The following is a 17,658-nucleotide window of genomic DNA, read 5'->3' on the forward strand; positions in this document are numbered from 1 at the left end:
CCTGCAAAATGTGCTTCTTTCTCATCCAGGAATTGGCAGAGATTGTTTGGCATGCAAAAACAGGGTGACCACACAGTTCTTCCTGCCTGTTTTTCTTTCCTGGTCAGTTTTTCAGTGCAAGTCTCTCTGAGCACGTAAGAATCACCTGGAGGTGACTGTAAACAAATTCAGAGTCCAGGTTCTCACCTGCCTCCTGAGTTAGACCCTCTGGAGTGGGGCCTGGGAATCTACATTTTAACAAGTACACAAAGGTTTGAGCACACTGTCCTAGAAAATGCTTCTGTTGCTCAGATGACTAGGATTTGTAAATATTAAATTCTATTCTATGATTGAAAATACCACATATTAACTATAGGTTTTTTTTTTAAACTTAGTAATAGATTTTTTTTATGTAAGTGAGACAGTTAAAAAAAGTTTAAACTTTTCCATCCTGAAACTGGATTTCACTGTCATTTTGATGAATGATGGCAGTATGTAATGTTTAAACTGCAGGACATAAACCTTTTCTTTCCTCAAGTTTTTCTTAACATTTAAGAGACCATGTAGGTGATCACTTACCTAGAACCAGACATCCTAGAATGTGAAGTCAAGTGGGCCTTAGGAACCATCACTACAAACAAAGCTAGTGGAAGTGATTGAATTTCAGTTCAGCTCTTTTCAAATCCTAAAAGATGATGCTGTGAAAGTGCTGCACTCAATTATGCCAGCAAATTTGGAAAACTCAGCAGTGGCCCCAGGACTGAAAAAGGACTGTTTTCATTCCAACTCCAAAGAAAGGCAATGCCAAAGAATGTTTAAACTACCGCACAATTGCATTCATCTCACACACTAGCAAAGTAATGCTCAAAATTCTTCAAGCCAGGCTTCAACAGTACAAGGACTGTGAACTTCCAGATGTTCAAGCTGGATTTAGAAAAGGCCAGAGATCGAATTGCCAACATCCGTTGGATCATCAAAAAACCAAGAGAGTTCCAGAAAACATCTACTTCTGCTTTATTGACTATGCCAAAGCCTTTGACTGTGTGGATCACAACGAACTGTGCACAATTCTTAAAGAGATGGGAATACCAGACCACTTGACCTGCCTCCTGAGAAATCGGTATGCAGGTCAAGAAGCAATAGTTAGAACTGGAAATGGAACAACAGACTGGTTCCAGATCAAGAAGGAGTACGTCAAGGCTGTATTTTGTCACCCTGCTTATTTATATGCACAGTACATCATGAGAAACACTGGGCTGGATGAAGCACAAGATGAAATCAAGATTGCCAGAAGAAATATCAACAACCTCAGATATACAGAGTCATCTGCAACCACCCTTATGGCAGAAAGCAAAGAAGAGCTAAAGAGCCTCTTGATGAAAGTGAAAGAAGACAGTGAAAAAGTTGGCTTAAAGCTCAACATTCAGAAAACTAAGATCATGGCATCTGGTCCCATCACTTCATGCAAATAGATGGGGAAATAATGGAAACAGTGAGGGACTTTATTTTGGGGGGCTCCAAAATCACTGTAGATGGTGATTGCAGGCATGAAATTAAAAGATGCTTGCTCCTTGGAAGAAAAGCTATGACCAACCTAGACAGCATTTTAAAAAGCAGAGACATTATTTTGCCAACAAAGGTCTGTCTAGTCAAACCTATAGTATTTCCAGTGGCATGTATGGATGTGAGAATGGACTATAAATCTGAGCCCCAAAGAATTGATGCTTTTGAACTGTGGTGTTGGAGAAGACTCACGAGAGTCCCTCGGACTGCAAGGAGATCCATCCAGTCCATCCTAAAGGAGATCAGTCCTGAATATTCTTGGAAGGACTGATGCGGAAGCTGAAACTCCAATACTTTGGCCACCTCATGCCAAGAACTGACTCATTAGAAAAGAACCTGATGCTGGGTACGATTGAAGGCAGGAGGAGAAGGGGAAGGAAGGATGGGATGGTTGGATGGCATCACCGACTAGATGGACATGAGTTTGAGCAAGCTTCTGGAGTTGGTGATGGACAGGGAGGCCTGGCGTGCTGCAGTCCATGGGGTCACAAAGAGTCGGACATGACTGAGTGACTGAACTGAACTGAACTGAAGAGACCATACCCCCATAAAATAATACCATTCCTCAAAACATGTTAAATTCACCTTTAAGAATCACTTTCTCCCAGAATTTGTCTTGAAAACCGTTTTGCTCTGAATTTAATTGTGTTGCCCTTTCCTTACTTTCAGTCTAAAATCATCTAATGAGTTTCTTTTACTTTTTAAAATGAATGTCAAACAAAAAAATGCATTACCTACTTTTATAACCCACCTTATTCACCAGGTTGGAGTTCTGGCTGTTAATTTTTTAACAGCCAGAGTTAATTTTTAACTGTTTAAATTTAACAGCCAAAAGTTAATTTTTTTTAAAGAAGAACTTTTTTTTTAGTTGATATTTTTAATAATTGGGGAAGGAAATGGCAACCCACTCCAGTATTCTTCCCTGGAAAATCCCTTGGACAGAGGAGCCTGGTGGGCTACAGTCCATGGCATCAAAAAATAGTCAGATAAGACTTAGTGACTAAATAACAAAGAAATATTTGATAACACTGTACTGTATAATTGTATAATTGTTCTACACTTTGCTGAGAGCGTAGAACTTATATATTCTTCATCAAAGATCCATGGATTTACTCTCCTGGGTCACTGTCCTCACCCTCCTAACCAGCCTGTCCAACATCAGTCTCTACCCATTCATCTCATTCTCCAAAGAAAATCTTTCTTAAGAAATTGATTCATGTCACTTCCCTGCCTCAACAGTCTTCCCTTATTCCCCTACTGTCTTTAATACCAAGACCAAGCTTCCCAGCACCACCCTTAAGAAACTGATCCCAACCCCTGGAATACCTTCACCTCTGACCCATCAGCTCCCAGGACCTGACACATGGGCCACTGTTTCTCCTAGTCCTGTCACCCATTCCATTACTCCCCACCCTCAACATGCCCCTGTCTCCCCCAGAAGAACAAGATCTCCTGTCTTTGAACCTGCTCCTCTGATGTGCTTCGCACGTTCTCTGCTGCAGGACTCAGCGCTGCGCACTGCCATCAGCTAGACCACGCCTGGCCTGAAAGTGACAAGATTTTTTCATTTTCTTATCCCCAGGGTCTAGTGCAGTGGTTCTCTCATTATTTATAAGAGCTTTTAGAAAACCCGAACAAACATTTTGGCCAACCCAATATTTTAAGGATTCCAAACAAGTTCTGTGCAAAATATTGGGGGCTCTGGAGCCAGTTTGCCTAGATTTAATCTCAGCTGCTGAGTACTCTGCGACTTGGAGCAAGTCACTTAATACTGTGTGTTTTATTTCTCACCAGTAAAATGGGGCTAATGATAACACTTACTTTACAGAGTTGTGCTGAGGGTTGTGAGATTTTATGTGTAAAGAAGCTGGTGACCATACCGGCACACAGTAAAGACGCAGCGGTGTCGCTGCTGCTGCCGTCATCATTAGAACAAGCACATATGCTTTCAGGGTCACATACGTGAGCGCTCCCACAAGACTCAGAGGCACTTCTCACAGTCAAATCCCCTGGTGGCCCCAGTGGACGGACACCTCCAGGTTTGGCAAGCAAGGGACGAGAATGTAGAAAGCAGCAGCATGACGGAGACGGGGACTGAAGAGACAGGGAGGAAGGAAGGGTGTTTCCAAAACCCAGGAGACCTGAGGCACAGACAGGGCACACCATAGTTGAGGAAGTGCACAACTGTGCCAAGATTCCAAAACCAAGGAGCAGACTACAAGCCTCCAATTGCTGTCCTCCGGGGACTGCCACTGGGAATCCCCCAGAGAACCTTGGGGAGCCGTGAAGGTGCAACCTGAGAGATCAGGGCAGGAGAGGAGAACTGGCTCCCCTGGGCCTGTTGGGAGGATCACAATGCACAGGTTTATGACTAGGAATGGAATTACTGTCCTCTGAGCATATAAGTGCTGCACTCAATATGCCAGAAAGTTTGGAAAACTCAGCAGTGGCCACAGGACAGAAAAAGGTTAGTTTTCATTCCAATCCCAAAAAAAGACAATGCCAAAGAATGTTCAAACTATTGCACAATTGCACTCATCTCACACACTAGCAAAGTAATGCTCAAAGTTCTCCAGGCCATGCTTCAGTACGTAAACCATGAACTTTCAGATGTTCAAGCTGGATTTAGAAAAGGCAGAGGAACCAGAGATCAAATTGTCAACATCTGTTGGATCATCGAAAAAGCAACAGAGTTCCAGAAAAACATCTTCTTCGACTTCATTGACTATGCCAAAGCCTTTGACTGTGTGAATCACAGCAAACTGTGAAAAATTCTGAGATGGGAATACCAGACTACCTGACCTGCCTCCTGAGAAATCTGTATGCAGGTCAAGAAGCAATAGTTAGAACCGGACATGGAACAACAGACTGTACATCAAGGAAAAGGAGTACATCAAGGCTGTATATTGTCACCCCGCTTATTTAACTTATATGCAGAGTACATCATGAGAAATGCCAGGCTGGATGAAGCACAAGCTGAAATCAAGATTGTCAGGAGAAATATCAATAACCTCAGATATGCAGATGACACCACCCTTATGGTAGAAAGCAAAGAAGAACTAAAGGGCTGAAACCAAAGAGATGAAACTGAAAGAGGACAGTGAAAAAGTTGGCTTAAAACTCAGCATTCAAAAAGTAAGATAACAGCATCTGGTCCCATCACTTCATGGCAAATAGATGGGAAAACAATGGAAATAGTGACAGACTTTATTTTGGGGGGCTCCAAAATGACTGCAGATGGTGACTGCAGCCATGAAATTAAAAGATGTTTGCTACTTGGAAGAAAAGCTATGACCAACCTAGACAGCATATTAAAATAGCAGAGACATTACTTTGCCAACAAAGGTCTGTCTGGTCAAACCTATAGTTTTTCCAGTGGTCATGTATGGATGTGAGAGTTGGACTGTAAAGAAAGGTGAGCACTGAAGAATTGATGCTTTTGAACTATGGTGTTGGGGAAGACTCTTGAGAGTCTCTTGGACTGCAAGGAGATCCAGCCTGTCCATCCTAAAGGAGATCAGTCCTGAATATTCCTTGGAAGGACTGATGCTGAAGCTGAAGCTCTGATACTTTAGCCACCTCATGTGAAGAGCTGACTCATTAGAAAAGGCCCTGATGCTGGGAAAGGTTGAACTGGGAGAAGAAGGGGATGACAGAGGATGAGATGGTTGGATGGCATCACCGACTCGATGGGCATCAATTTGAGCAAGCTCCGAGTGTTGGTGATGGACAGGGAGGCCTGGTGTGCTGCAGTCCATGGGGTTGCAAAGAGTCAGACACGACTGAGCGACTGAACTGACTGAATGAGGTGGATGAACGGAGAGCCTATTATACAGAGTGAAGTAAGTCAGAAAAAAAAGTAAATATTGTATATTGATTCACATATATGGAATCTAAAAAGACAGGGCTTACGTACCTACCTGCAAGGTAGCAATGGAGATGCAGACATAGAGAACAGAGCTGTGGACACAGTGGCGGAAGGAAATGGGGGACAATTTGAAAGAGTAACATTGAAACATATAGGTTACCATATGTAAAAACAGGTAGCCAGTGGGGATTTACTGTATGGTGTAGGGAGGGTAAAGCAGGGCTCTCTGACACCCTAGAGGTGTGGGGTCGGATGGGAGGTGGGAGGAGGGTTCAAGAAGGAGGGAATATATGCTTACCTGTGGCTGATTCATGTTGATGTGTGGCAGAAGCTAACACAATATTGTAAACCAATTATCCTCCAATTAAAAAAAAAGCTTTCCAGCTTCCCCCAGCTTTGGGGGCACTTTCAAACAAGAATGTAAATGTCCGGTGAATACCATTTATCCTAAGTAACTTAGGGGCCCAACACCATGAATAAATTACTTTGCATTAGAGAAAAGTGGACAGTGGTCATTTTCAGTTTCCTCAAATGTCTACGCTTTAGCTCCCCTTTTGAGTCATGAATTTTAAAAATACAAATTTTAAGTCCCTTGCTCTTTTTTAAAAAGGTGGACATTCTTATTCTTGTAAATTACCTACATGTCGTTAAACATAGGTGTGGAGGAGAGGGGCCAGTGAATTTCTCAATAAATTATAGACTTTGTTATCAAAGAATTTTACTTCTAACATATACTAGCCCTTTTTTTCTTCATTTCCCAGTTAAGAATTTAAGTGTCTATTCTCTTTACCAGAAATGTTTTTGAAAGTATCTCTGTGTTTGTCTTAAGGTCTGACATGCATGGACAATATACACAAATTCTTTTTGGGTTTCATTACATATCTGGGGACATTTTATAACTTAAAATTTACTTGCCCGTCAAAAGAAGAGCTTCAGAAGTTCCAGTCTCTCCCGACCCCCACTCATCTTAGAAATGCCTTAATAAAATTTTACAAACATGTTAAAGTCAACTTTTTAGCAAGAAGAGAATAAAAACTAAAATATCCACCTGAGTGATTTTCCTGGATTGATTTAATAAACAAGGTTGCTTTACAATTCTCTCCTTAATCATTTTATACTATCCATACCTGCATCAGAGGATGATTTGATAAAAGTTAATTGTCCATGTCCTGAATGGAAGTTAAATTTTGTTAGAAGAATGAATATATATGGTAAAACTTCACAAGGTCTTCTTTTATATAATCTTCTCACTTGCCTTTTTTTTTTTTTAATAGGAATTTAGCTTGGAACAAAATTGCCATTATTCACCCCAATGCATTTTCCACCTTGCCATCTCTAAGAAAGCTGTGAGTATTTCATGACTTGTTTATGGCATGTCTTTTGATAATTGGGCACTATCTGATTAATCAAAAATGAATGTTGGTTTTGCTGGAAAAGCCTGGGCACAGAATGCTGAGTCCTCAGTGTCCTGCACGCAAGAGTGGGATCAAACCAGAAAGGAGCACCCCTGCTCCCTGTCCCCCCCAAGGCCGTGTGGGTCCTTATAATTGAAGATCTGGGTGACAGCTGGTTCTGGTTATTGAGGGGAGATTTTCCATTTTTGCAAGTTATCAGGTGGAATGGAGTAAGACATCAGTTCCTTTCTAAAGGGCTTTCATTTCACAGTTTGCCATACTGACTAACAGAAAATTATCCTGTCCATTTTTATCCTCCCTTTCCACCCCTTGCTTCTTCCTCTTCTCCACTCCCCTGTCTCAGAGAGAAAGAAGGAAATGGGTCAGACAGAAGTTAAAGAGAGGAGGAAGAAAATAAAACCCAAACCATGTTTTCAAATTAGATGTAGCACCTTCCACTGGATTTTAGATGTCCCCCCACCTCACCCCCCAGCAAATTTGAGGCACAGCAACCCACTCTAGTATCCTTGCCTGGAGAATCCCAGGACAGGGGAGCCTGGCAGGCTACAGTCCATAGCATCGCAAAAGTGTCGGACATGACTTAGCACGCAGCACATCTCACGCATCTGGCAAAATCAAGCTGAATGTAGAAATTACAATTTGGATATGATTAAAACATTTTTCTTTCTGCAATTCTGATTGCAGATAGAAAAGTTGTCAGGAGCTAAAACCAAAATGGTTCCTTTTACCATTAAGAGTAAGGACCCTGCTTAGAGGTTTTTATGGAGCAGTTTAATAATCTTGAGGTTGCTTTTTTAATGTAATCGTTATATGCTAACACAGACTAAAAGCCAATTGTTGTTTGATGTTTTGCAGGGACCTCTCGTCCAACCGCCTGTCGTCTATTCCTGTAACTGGGTTACATGGTTTAACTCACTTAAAATTAACAGGAAATCATGCTTTACAGAGCTTGATATCATCTGAAAACTTTCCAGAACTCAAGTGAGTCTGTCATTAAAGCTAATAAGATACATTTGTGGTCATGTGAAATAATAGACATGTTACAGTGGTTTTCAAAATTTATGGGACTCTTTTGAATTCCATTTCATGCCTTCATGTCCCCCACCTCTGGGGCATTGTTAGGACAAACCTGGAGTAGGAGAATGTGTCTTCCTGACTGCATTTCCTTTGTTTCTCAAAGATGCCTCCTGGAACATAGAGTTCATAGAAAGAGTTTGAAAACCACTGATCCATGAGATAGAAACTAGAACATGTAATTAAATAACATTATAACATAACTGTACTCCTGTTGACATTTTAAAATTCATCTTGCTTATGTATATGTTCTCATAAAATGTATTAAATTAATATTTGTTTGAGGAAGTAATGCTCTTTAAAACCTGTCACACTTATTATCAATAAAGAAGTCCCTTTAAAAATTTTATGTCCTTTACCACTGAGCCACCAAGGGAATATATATATATATATATATATATATATATATATATATATATATATATAAACCACAGTACTTTTCATATAATTTTAAAACCCCAAAACAGAGTTTAGAAAATAAAGGAAAAAAGTCTATAAATATATCTAAAAACATTTTGCTATTTCCTTCCAGATTTGGTTTCCAATGTATTTTTAATTGTTAGACCACAGTACGTATACAAACACATCACATTTTTGTCACTTAACACTATATGATACTATAAATACTACTTAACAGTGCTACAATTTCCCCAGCAATCCTTTTGTTTAAAAATGTTTTTATTATGGAAATTTTCAAGCACAAATGTAGAGAAAATAATAGATCCATTGAAACTCAGTAACTATCAACATTTCATGACAATAATTTCTAACTCCATTGTTATTATGAATAGCCCTGTAACCAACATCTTTATGCACATAGTTAATAATTTAGATTATTTATTAAGGCTAAAATCTACAGGCAGAAGTACTAAGTGAAAGAAGAGCGCTATATTTAGCAAAATCTGTTTCTTTAAGTGTGTGTTTTTGTTTGGTTTTGTTCATTCAAAGGGTTATAGAAATGCCTTATGCATATCAGTGCTGTGCATTTGGAGTGTGTGAGAATGTCTATAAAATTTCTAATCAGTGGAATAAAGGCGACAACAGCAGTGCAGAAGACCTTCATAAAAAAGATGCTGGAATATTTCAAGTTCAAGGTAAGATCAGCTATGTCACTGACAAAACTGTCAGAAAGGGGCTTGAAAAGTCACAAACAGATCATCTGAGCTCCAGACAAGCCTCTGTATAGTCACCCCAGCAAGATGAGAATCAGTCCTGCTTTTTAAAGAGTCTCAGAGAAAGAGAAAACTCCTTTAGGACTCAGTCTGAAATGTCATCTTTTCTGTAAGTGAATTCTTCATACTTATCATTAGATCCCTTTTAGCATACAGTGTCCTCTGGGGTAAATATTAACACTGATTATCAGTACTTTCATAAACTTTTAAGAGGGTCTCATCCCTGTGGATACCTTTTTCAAACATGCTTCTGAGCTTTTTACTCCAGAAGATAAATATTTTTATTCTTAAACCCGAGTAGAGTGGAAGATATAGACATTTTAGGTGCCTCCATATTTCAGCAGAAGAGCTTAAGAATCCAACTTCTTACCCAATTAATCCTAAAACATTCTCACCTCCTACCCCCCACAGGGCTATCTGTCAGGAAAGTGAAATGAGATAATGTCTGTAAAGCACTTGGCTTTCCTTGAAGTAAGACCTGACTTAAATAGACAACAATGCACCTCAAGCCACACCTGTGGTAACAAGCGGCTGCTTTTCTTTTCTTGCCAGCCTTGCAAGTTTGCACAGAGTCTAAACAGACTGGCTTTTCTTCCTCTGGGTGTTAATGATTTGTTGATTCCCAAGGAAGTATGCTTTGTTCTGTCTGCACATTTCGTTGACTTGGCTTCTTGCACATGTATCCGATTAAGGAGCAGGTATTCCAGCCCTTGGCTTTTTTGTTTCAGGCTATAGCATGTGTCTTGCTCTTGTTCTTGCTTTCATTTTTGCTTTTCCTGCCTCGTTCACCCTAATTTCTAGTATAATTATTCACCAACCCCTCCTCCCCCTCAAAAACAAACAAACAAACAAAAAAACAATTAGAATGTCTAAAATGTGCCAGGCACTGTTCTAGGTCCTAGAGGCACACAATGAACAAGAAAGAGGAGGTTCTTCGTGGAGTTTATTTTCAGAGACTATGATTCCCAATCCTGGGCTGTCTATTGGAATCAGTTCAGTTCAGTTCAGTTGCTCAGCCTTGTCTGACTCTTTGCGACCCCATGAATCACAGCATGCCAGACCTCCCGGTCCATCACCAACTCCCGGAGTCCACCCAAACCCATGTCTATCGAGTTGGTGATGCCATCCAACCATCTCATCCTCTGTCGACCCCTTCTCCTCCTGCCCTCAATCTTTCCCAGCATCAGGGTCTTTTCCACTATTGGAATTACACAAAAGTTTTTTAAAAACACTGATGCCTGAACCCCACACCAGACCAATTAAGTCAGTGTCTTGGGGAAAGCGTGTTAAATTTTAAAAAACTCCTGTTTCATGGGTAGCTGACCCAAGCACCAAGCAGTTATGTGATTTGTCCTCTGTTTAGCAGAATACCCCAGAAAGATGGAAACTTACTAATTCTCCCTCTTGTGTTCAGAGAACACAGTCCAGAACATCTGCACTGTAGCCATCTAAGCTAGAACATTGGATAAAGTGGTTCTTCACTTTAGACCCACGCTCTCTCTCTAATTTAGGTCAGAGCGATTTGGGGCCGTAATGAGCTGCAGGGAACAAGAACAGAATGAGAGCGCTCCAACATCATGACAAGGACCCCAGGGTCGGTTACCATCCCTCGTCCCCAGCCCTGCCGGGACAGTTGTCAAACAGTACCTTGAGTGGAACATCCCAAAGCAACTACATCAGCAACTTGAGAGAAAGCCCGGGGAGAAGTGGGACGTTTGCCCTTCAGTTTCCTCTGTGACATTTCATGTCTCCAGGGCAATCCAGGACTCTCCTCCCTGGGAGTTGGTCCCTCTAAAGAGAGACAGAACTAATCATTCCAGAATTTCTCATTCCTGCAGATGACCGTGATCTTGAAGATTTCCTACTTGACTTTGAGGAAGACCTGAAAGCCCTTCATCCAGTGCAGTGCTCACCTTCCCCAGGTGAGAAAGGCGTCACAACTGCCTCAGGAGTGGTACCCACCCATTCAGCTTCATGTCAAGGCAAAATCTGTGCCATCTTAACAGCTCATCAATATCCCACCCCATGCAGACATTTAAAATACAAATGTTCATTCCCTGGAGTTAGTCTCCAATCATAAACAGGATTTTTATAGGAGACTTTTGATTCAGATTAATGGAAATTAAAGAACCAATCATGTAGTTAGAGGTATATGTAATTTTTAAAATAATATGAGCACTTTAGCCTGAACTGGTATGCAACAGTCTTGCTTCATGTAATCACTGATTTTTGACAGTGATTTCTTAGGTTGTCTCTAAAGAGAACCTATTTGGTTAAAACAAATAATAGTTTTAGAGATAAGTAAAAATATTTATGTATGTTAATTACTTCATTGTTAGTCCCTTTCTCTGAAATAGGATAGTCCAGTGCGGGGGAGGGGGAAGACAGTGAGGGAGGGTTGATACTTTACTTTCAACAGTTTGGTGTTTCCTTGCTCCTAAACAGCAAATGTCAATCTAAACCTAAGATGACATTCTCATGAAATGCATACGACTCACACTTCCTCTTCTGACATCACAGAGTATTTCCCTAGGATTCTGCTTCCCTGTTTACAGAACCTTTTTGAAGCATTCTGGAAAGATATATTAATAATAAAAAGCCCAGGAGATCTGGCTTGTTGCCTGGCCCCCACACCACTGTATTTGGGGAGCCAGAATCCAGTAATGGAAAAACTCTCTGGCTCCATTTCTCTAGGCATAGCTTGAAAACCTGGGCACCTGGTACACTCATCCTTAAATAGTGGTTTAATGAAGGGGATTCCCTGGTGGCTCAGAAGGTTAAGTATCTGCTTGCAATGCAGGAGACCCTGGTTCAATCCCTGGGTCAGAAAGATCCCCTGAAAGGGAATGGCTTACCCACTCCAGTATTCTTGCCTGAAGAATTTCGTGGACAGAGGAGCCTGGTTGGCTACAGTCCACGGGGTCAGACTCAACTCAGCCACTAATACTTTCACTTTTTTCTTTTTTTTGCACTTAATAAAGTGGAGTGTGCCACAAGAGAACAGTGTGTTCCCAGGACTGTTACTGGCCTTTATCTCTTGGTGTCCCAATAAGAGAAACAAAAAGGGGAATGTGGCAAAAGTTGTGAACCCTCATTTGACACCCATCTTTTTCTTCTTTGGACTTCTAGGCCCTTTCAAACTCTGCGAATACCTGTTCGGTAGCTGGCTGATCCGAATTGGAGTGTGGACCATAGCGGTTTTGGCACTGACGTGTAACGCCTTGGTGACCTCCACAGTGTTCAGAGCCGCAGTGTACATCTCCTCCATAAAACTGTTAATCGGGTTAATAGCCGCGGTCAACATGCTCATGGGGGTGTCCAGTGCAGTGCTGGCTGGCGTGGACGCCTTCACTTTCGGCAGCTTTGCGCAACACGGTGCCTGGTGGGAGCAGGCGGTCGGCTGCCAGGTCGTCGGCTTTTTGTTCATTTTTGCCTCGGAATCTTCCGTTTTCCTGCTCACCCTGGCAGCCCTGGAGCGTGGGTGGTCGGTGAAATGCTCAGCGAAATTCGAAAGGCACACTCCCTTCCCCAGCCTGAGAGCGACCCTCGCGCTCTGCGCACTGCTGGCGGGGACCGTGGCCGCCGTGCCCCTGCTGGGGGGCAGCGAGTACAGCGCCTCCCCGCTCTGCCTGCCGCTGCCCTTCGGGGAGCCGCGCGCTACCGGCTACATGGTGGCCCTCGTCTTGCTGAACTCGCTCTGCTTCCTCGTGATGACCGTGGCCTACACCAGGCTCTACTGCCGCTTGGAAAAGGGAGACCTGGACGGCATGTGGGGCTGCTCCATGGTGAAGCACGTGGCGCTGCTGCTCTTCACCAACTGCATCCTGCACTGCCCCGTGGCCTTCCTGTCCTTCTCCTCTCTACTGAACCTCACCTTCATCAGCCCGGAAGTCATTAAGTTTATCCTCCTGGTGATCGTCCCCCTTCCTGCCTGCCTCAATCCCCTTCTCTACATCCTCTTCAATCCCCATTTTAAGGAGGATCTGGGGAGCCTGGGAAAGCAAACCCACTTCTGGACAAGATCGAAACACACAAGCCTGATGTCTATTAACTCTGACGATGTGGAGAAACAGTCCTGTGACTCAACCCAAGCCTTGATGACCTTCACCAGTGCCAGCATAGCCTACGACCTGCCTTCCGCTTCCGGGTCACCACCAGCTTATCCGATGACCGAAAGCTGTCATCTTTCATCTGTGGCATTTGTCCCGTGTCTCTAATTAATATGAGAGGAAAAGTTGTCAAAAATTGAAAACCCCAAAATATGAGGTTGAGTACATCAGAGCAGGAATCAAAAAGAACTGAGTTGAAATTCGATTTTTTTAAAAATCTCTGTGTCAAAAAGCTGATAATTGTTGATACTAGAGAGTGAAAAAAGAGTATAAATGCTGCTTATATAATTTTTTCACCTGTGGTAGATAGTGATACTTTTCTGGTAAGCCTAAAATGCATATATATTTAAAAAGCGGATTGAAATATCCAAAAAATTCTCCATGGTTTCAATTGAATTCTTTTTCAACTTACTTACTTACAAAAGAGATTTTAAACCAGAAAATCCCTTACAGTATGCTTGGAGATATCAGGAGAATAAGAATTTTAAATAGCCTACATTACTAAGTAATGGTTGTGACCAATAGGATTTCTTCTTAATGACCATGTGGAGATGTTTTAGTACTGCTTCACTTTTCCCAGAAAGGATCCTTCCAGGTCACCAATCCCCACCGTGAATGGATAACATAAGGTACTACTCATTCACTCATGTTCACATCATTTTTAGAGATGCTAGATTTTATAAATCAGCTCTAGATGATTCTACCCACAGTGGAATAAAATTGCTTACAAATATTTTGAAAGAAAAATGAACTTAAATTCTTAAATTACCATGAAAGCATTCAGGTACAAACAAGGTTTGGTTTCTCTAATTCATTTTAACTCTTTGGTGCCCAGAGATGAGAAGAAACGTCCATTGCTGGCAATGGATATATTTAGAAAAGATGGAAAGCAACCTGGGATTTTCTTACCTTGGTTGAGTGCACATTTTTCACGGGAGGTTTTATCACTTGATTCAAACTGATGTGTATCATAAGGTAATAATCAAATGCAGACACAACATAAATTAAATCCACTGATGTAGCGTATCTCTAGTAGCTTTGGCAACAGTGTCTAAAACCAGTTTTGACTCACCAGAAACTTGGTAACATATTCTCCTGTTTATTTAGCTTGGTTTTAGCTATGTTGTCTTTGGGTCAACCCACTTGATGTCAAGAACATGACTTCTCTGCTTATTCCGTGTTTAATATGTGTTAGGTATTATAAGAGGCAAAATTATTAAATACTAAAGGTCAAAGGATTAATTCATAACTTCTGTTATACTACATTAGCATCAATAAATCCAAACCAAAAGACTATTAGGTAGATTTATTTTTATATAAGCATGTTTATTTTGATCAGATGTTTTAACTTGGAATTGAAAAAAAATACATTTATGAGATGTTTTATAAGATGTGTAAATATAGAACTGTATTTATTACTACAATAAAGATTCAGTAACACTAAGAACCATGATAATAAACCATGTACAGTGGCATAGTCTTTCATATATATTATGTTTCTCTGCCCATTTTTCTTTAAATTCATTAACTGTATGTAATATATGTAAATGTATATAGTTCTTGTAAATAGATTTCAAACTTGCTTTTCTATTGGGTACAAAATAAATTTGTAATAAAATGTGTGACTATAAAACAAAATATTTTCAAGTGCTTTATTAAGTCCATACATGGACTCCTAAATACATGATCTCCTAAATGTTTTTGACTTTTGATGTATAAGAGTACATTTGCTATCTGAGTATTTTAAGTATTTTGGACTTGTTTTAAGAAGTAAATCTTTCACAAGAACAAGTAAAAATATCTTTACCAACTCCTGGATTGCTTTAATTATGACTCATAAGCTATTTTGTCATGACAAATGACTTGGTGAATTTCATTGTCTCCAGTGATAGTTTGGACTTTATAGCCAAAATCTACTTCTTTTGCAATGTAAAAACAAAAACACAATGAGAAAAAAATGTATAAAAAAACAAATCAATCCTAAAATCATTCAACATGAACATGGCTTTTCTATAAATTCTTCCTTTAAAGAAAACATATTTCATGACCATGTCAAGGCCAAAAGAAAACTTGTAGTTCTCAGGGCACAAAGAAATACACTATTCCAGACCCAACGAATATTCAGGGATGCTGGGCATGTGAATAAAGAAGCTTGGGGAAGGGCAGCCGCCGCCATGCTGCTCTGCGGTCTCGTCATCCTGGTGATCTGCTTCATCCTCTCCTTCTTCGCACTCTGTGGACCCCAAATGCTTGTCTTACTGAGAGTGATCGGAGGCCTCCTGGCCCTGGCTGCTGTGTTCCGGATCATCTCCCTGGTAATTTACCCTGTGAAGTACACTCAGACCTTTAACCTTCACCTCAACCCTGCTGTCACTTACATCTATAACTGGGCCTACGGCTTCGGGTGGGCGGCCACTATCATCCTGATCGGCTGTGCCTTCTTCTTCTGTTGCCTCCCCAACTACGAAGATGACCTGCTGGGCAATGCCAAGCCCAGGTACTTCTACACATCTGCCTAAGGTGGGGAATGAGCAGAAGAACATCACTGCTGCTGAGATAGATTCCAGAGAAAGAAACTGTTTTCCCCGGAATACTTTGAACCTGTTTTGGGGACAATGTTCATATCATTAAACTATGGTCAAAATGCTAAAATAATCTGGGGAAAGTGTTTCTTAAATGGTGTTATAGTTCCATATTCATCTTTTATATATGTTTTGTAGTGTTAAGCAAGACTTACTTCTTTTAATTAATTACCTAATTATTAAGGTGGCTAAAAAGTTCATTCAGGCTTGTCCATAAGATTGATGGGAAAACCTGAACTCACTTTTTGGCCAACTCAATACTAATATGCCAATGTTTCCTTGTATCTAACAATACCATTGATATTGCATTTGTAAAAGAATATGAGTATGAAAGTAACCACAAAATTTATAAGGTAAAAATGAGAAGGCTTCAAAGACTTGAGTACTCTGGTTAGGTTTATGTTTTTCCCAGATGGAATGGGTTGGGTCTATTAAGGACTGAGGAGAAGAAGATGATACTGGTAAAAATTGTCAGTGACTAAATATTGTAAAAGAAATGCAAAAAAATTTTTTTCCAAGCCTTTGGCTATTCAAAGAAGCAAAATTGGTTCCTACATGTATGTCATTTGTGAGAATTTCTAATGAATATCATGAATAATTGATTTGGGGCTAAGCTTTCCATTAACTTAATATGACATCTAGGAAAGTATTCTTTCATTGCCAAAACCTGTTGCAGTAGTAAGGCCTCCTTAAGCAGTGAAATCTTAAGATGAAATTTTCTCTTTTAAAGTGGTTCATAGGGTGGGGGTGTGGTAGAAAGCTACTAGTAATTCTGTGCTCTTTGGTGTCTATATGCTTTAGACCAGAGTAGACTGGATTGAAAAATGGACTGGTCTAATTCATTATGACCTTTAAGTAGTATTAGGTTGTTCAGTAAAGTATTAGGAGGACCATTCCCATCACAAAAGTAACATTAAACAGCCTAAAGAGAAGACATGGCTTGTATTTTTCATCTTTGGCTTGATGGGTCTCTAATCATGTAGACACAGCTTCTGATAGATTGCAACTGTAAGCAAAAGCTTAAATATGGTTCAAAACCTGGTTTCCCTTGGTAAACAGATTAAAAATATCTGATGTAAAACATTTAACAGGAGAATTCAGGAATGTGGGATTTCTCTGACTTGCAAATATGATATATCACATGGAATATTATTATTTTTTTACTATTGTACTTACATAATGAAAACCAATTCATTTTATATATCAAATTATTTTGTAAATTGTAAAAATAGCAGTTGCAGTTTTATTACGAACTTTTCTCAATAAACCAGGTGATCTTAAAAAAAAAAAAAAAGAAATACACTATTCCCCTTTTGTTCCTATCCCCCAAAACATAAGAAATGAAATTATTTTTCTAAACGCCTAGTGCCAGACCCTCCCAGCTTCAATGATAAGTCCTGCCGTGCTTGCACAAGTTGCCAAATGAAATCATCAAGTAGCTGGAGGCTCAGCAGCATTGCTAAGATGAGTCCATACCAATAAATCATGTGTGAAAGTGTTTAAAAAAAGAAATGAGCCCACATTGACTGAGCACCTCCAGCGTACCTGACACTGAGTTTCCCACCCATCTGTCAGACATGGGTGATGGATGCTTCAACCTAACCCCCTAACCTTTCGGTCTACCCTTAATTTCTCTTCAACTGAGGCGAGTAGTGTAGCAGTGCTAGTCACTCAGTCACGTCCGACTCTTTGCGACTCTATGGACTGCAGCCTGCCAGGTTCCTCTGTCCATGCAGTTCTCCAGGCAAGAGACTGGCGTCAGTTGCCATTCCTTTCCCCAGGGGATCTTCCCAGCCCAGGGATGGAACCAGGGTCTCCTGTATTGCATGCAGATTCTTTACCATCTGAGCCACCAGGGAAGCCCAGTCGAAGCAAGGGCCATAACATAATCTCACT

The 17,658-nt window shown here is 40.7% G+C and overlaps 1 protein-coding gene and 1 pseudogene across 1 annotated transcript in view; both read left to right on the plus strand.

The window, feature by feature from the left end:
* Nucleotides 1–14,818, plus strand: part of LGR5 (leucine rich repeat containing G protein-coupled receptor 5) — a 125,729-nt gene extending 110,911 nt beyond the window's left edge. Inside the window, exons 14-18 of the mRNA XM_020904152.2 lie at nucleotides 6,685–6,756; nucleotides 7,681–7,806; nucleotides 8,848–8,993; nucleotides 10,910–10,993; nucleotides 12,201–14,818. Coding sequence (XP_020759811.2) covers nucleotides 6,685–6,756; nucleotides 7,681–7,806; nucleotides 8,848–8,993; nucleotides 10,910–10,993; nucleotides 12,201–13,288 — 1,516 coding nt within the window. The 3' untranslated portion in view covers nucleotides 13,289–14,818. The remainder of the gene's footprint in view (nucleotides 1–6,684; nucleotides 6,757–7,680; nucleotides 7,807–8,847; nucleotides 8,994–10,909; nucleotides 10,994–12,200) is intronic.
* A 94-nt stretch (nucleotides 14,819–14,912) lies between these two features.
* On the plus strand, nucleotides 14,913–17,060 carry LOC139030791 (p53 apoptosis effector related to PMP-22 pseudogene; annotated as a pseudogene).
* The last annotated feature ends 598 nt before the right edge of the window (nucleotides 17,061–17,658 follow it).

Source organism: Odocoileus virginianus, chromosome 24 (genome assembly GCF_023699985.2).
Source record: "Odocoileus virginianus isolate 20LAN1187 ecotype Illinois chromosome 24, Ovbor_1.2, whole genome shotgun sequence".
In the NCBI taxonomy this organism is placed as follows: domain Eukaryota; kingdom Metazoa; phylum Chordata; class Mammalia; order Artiodactyla; family Cervidae; genus Odocoileus; species Odocoileus virginianus.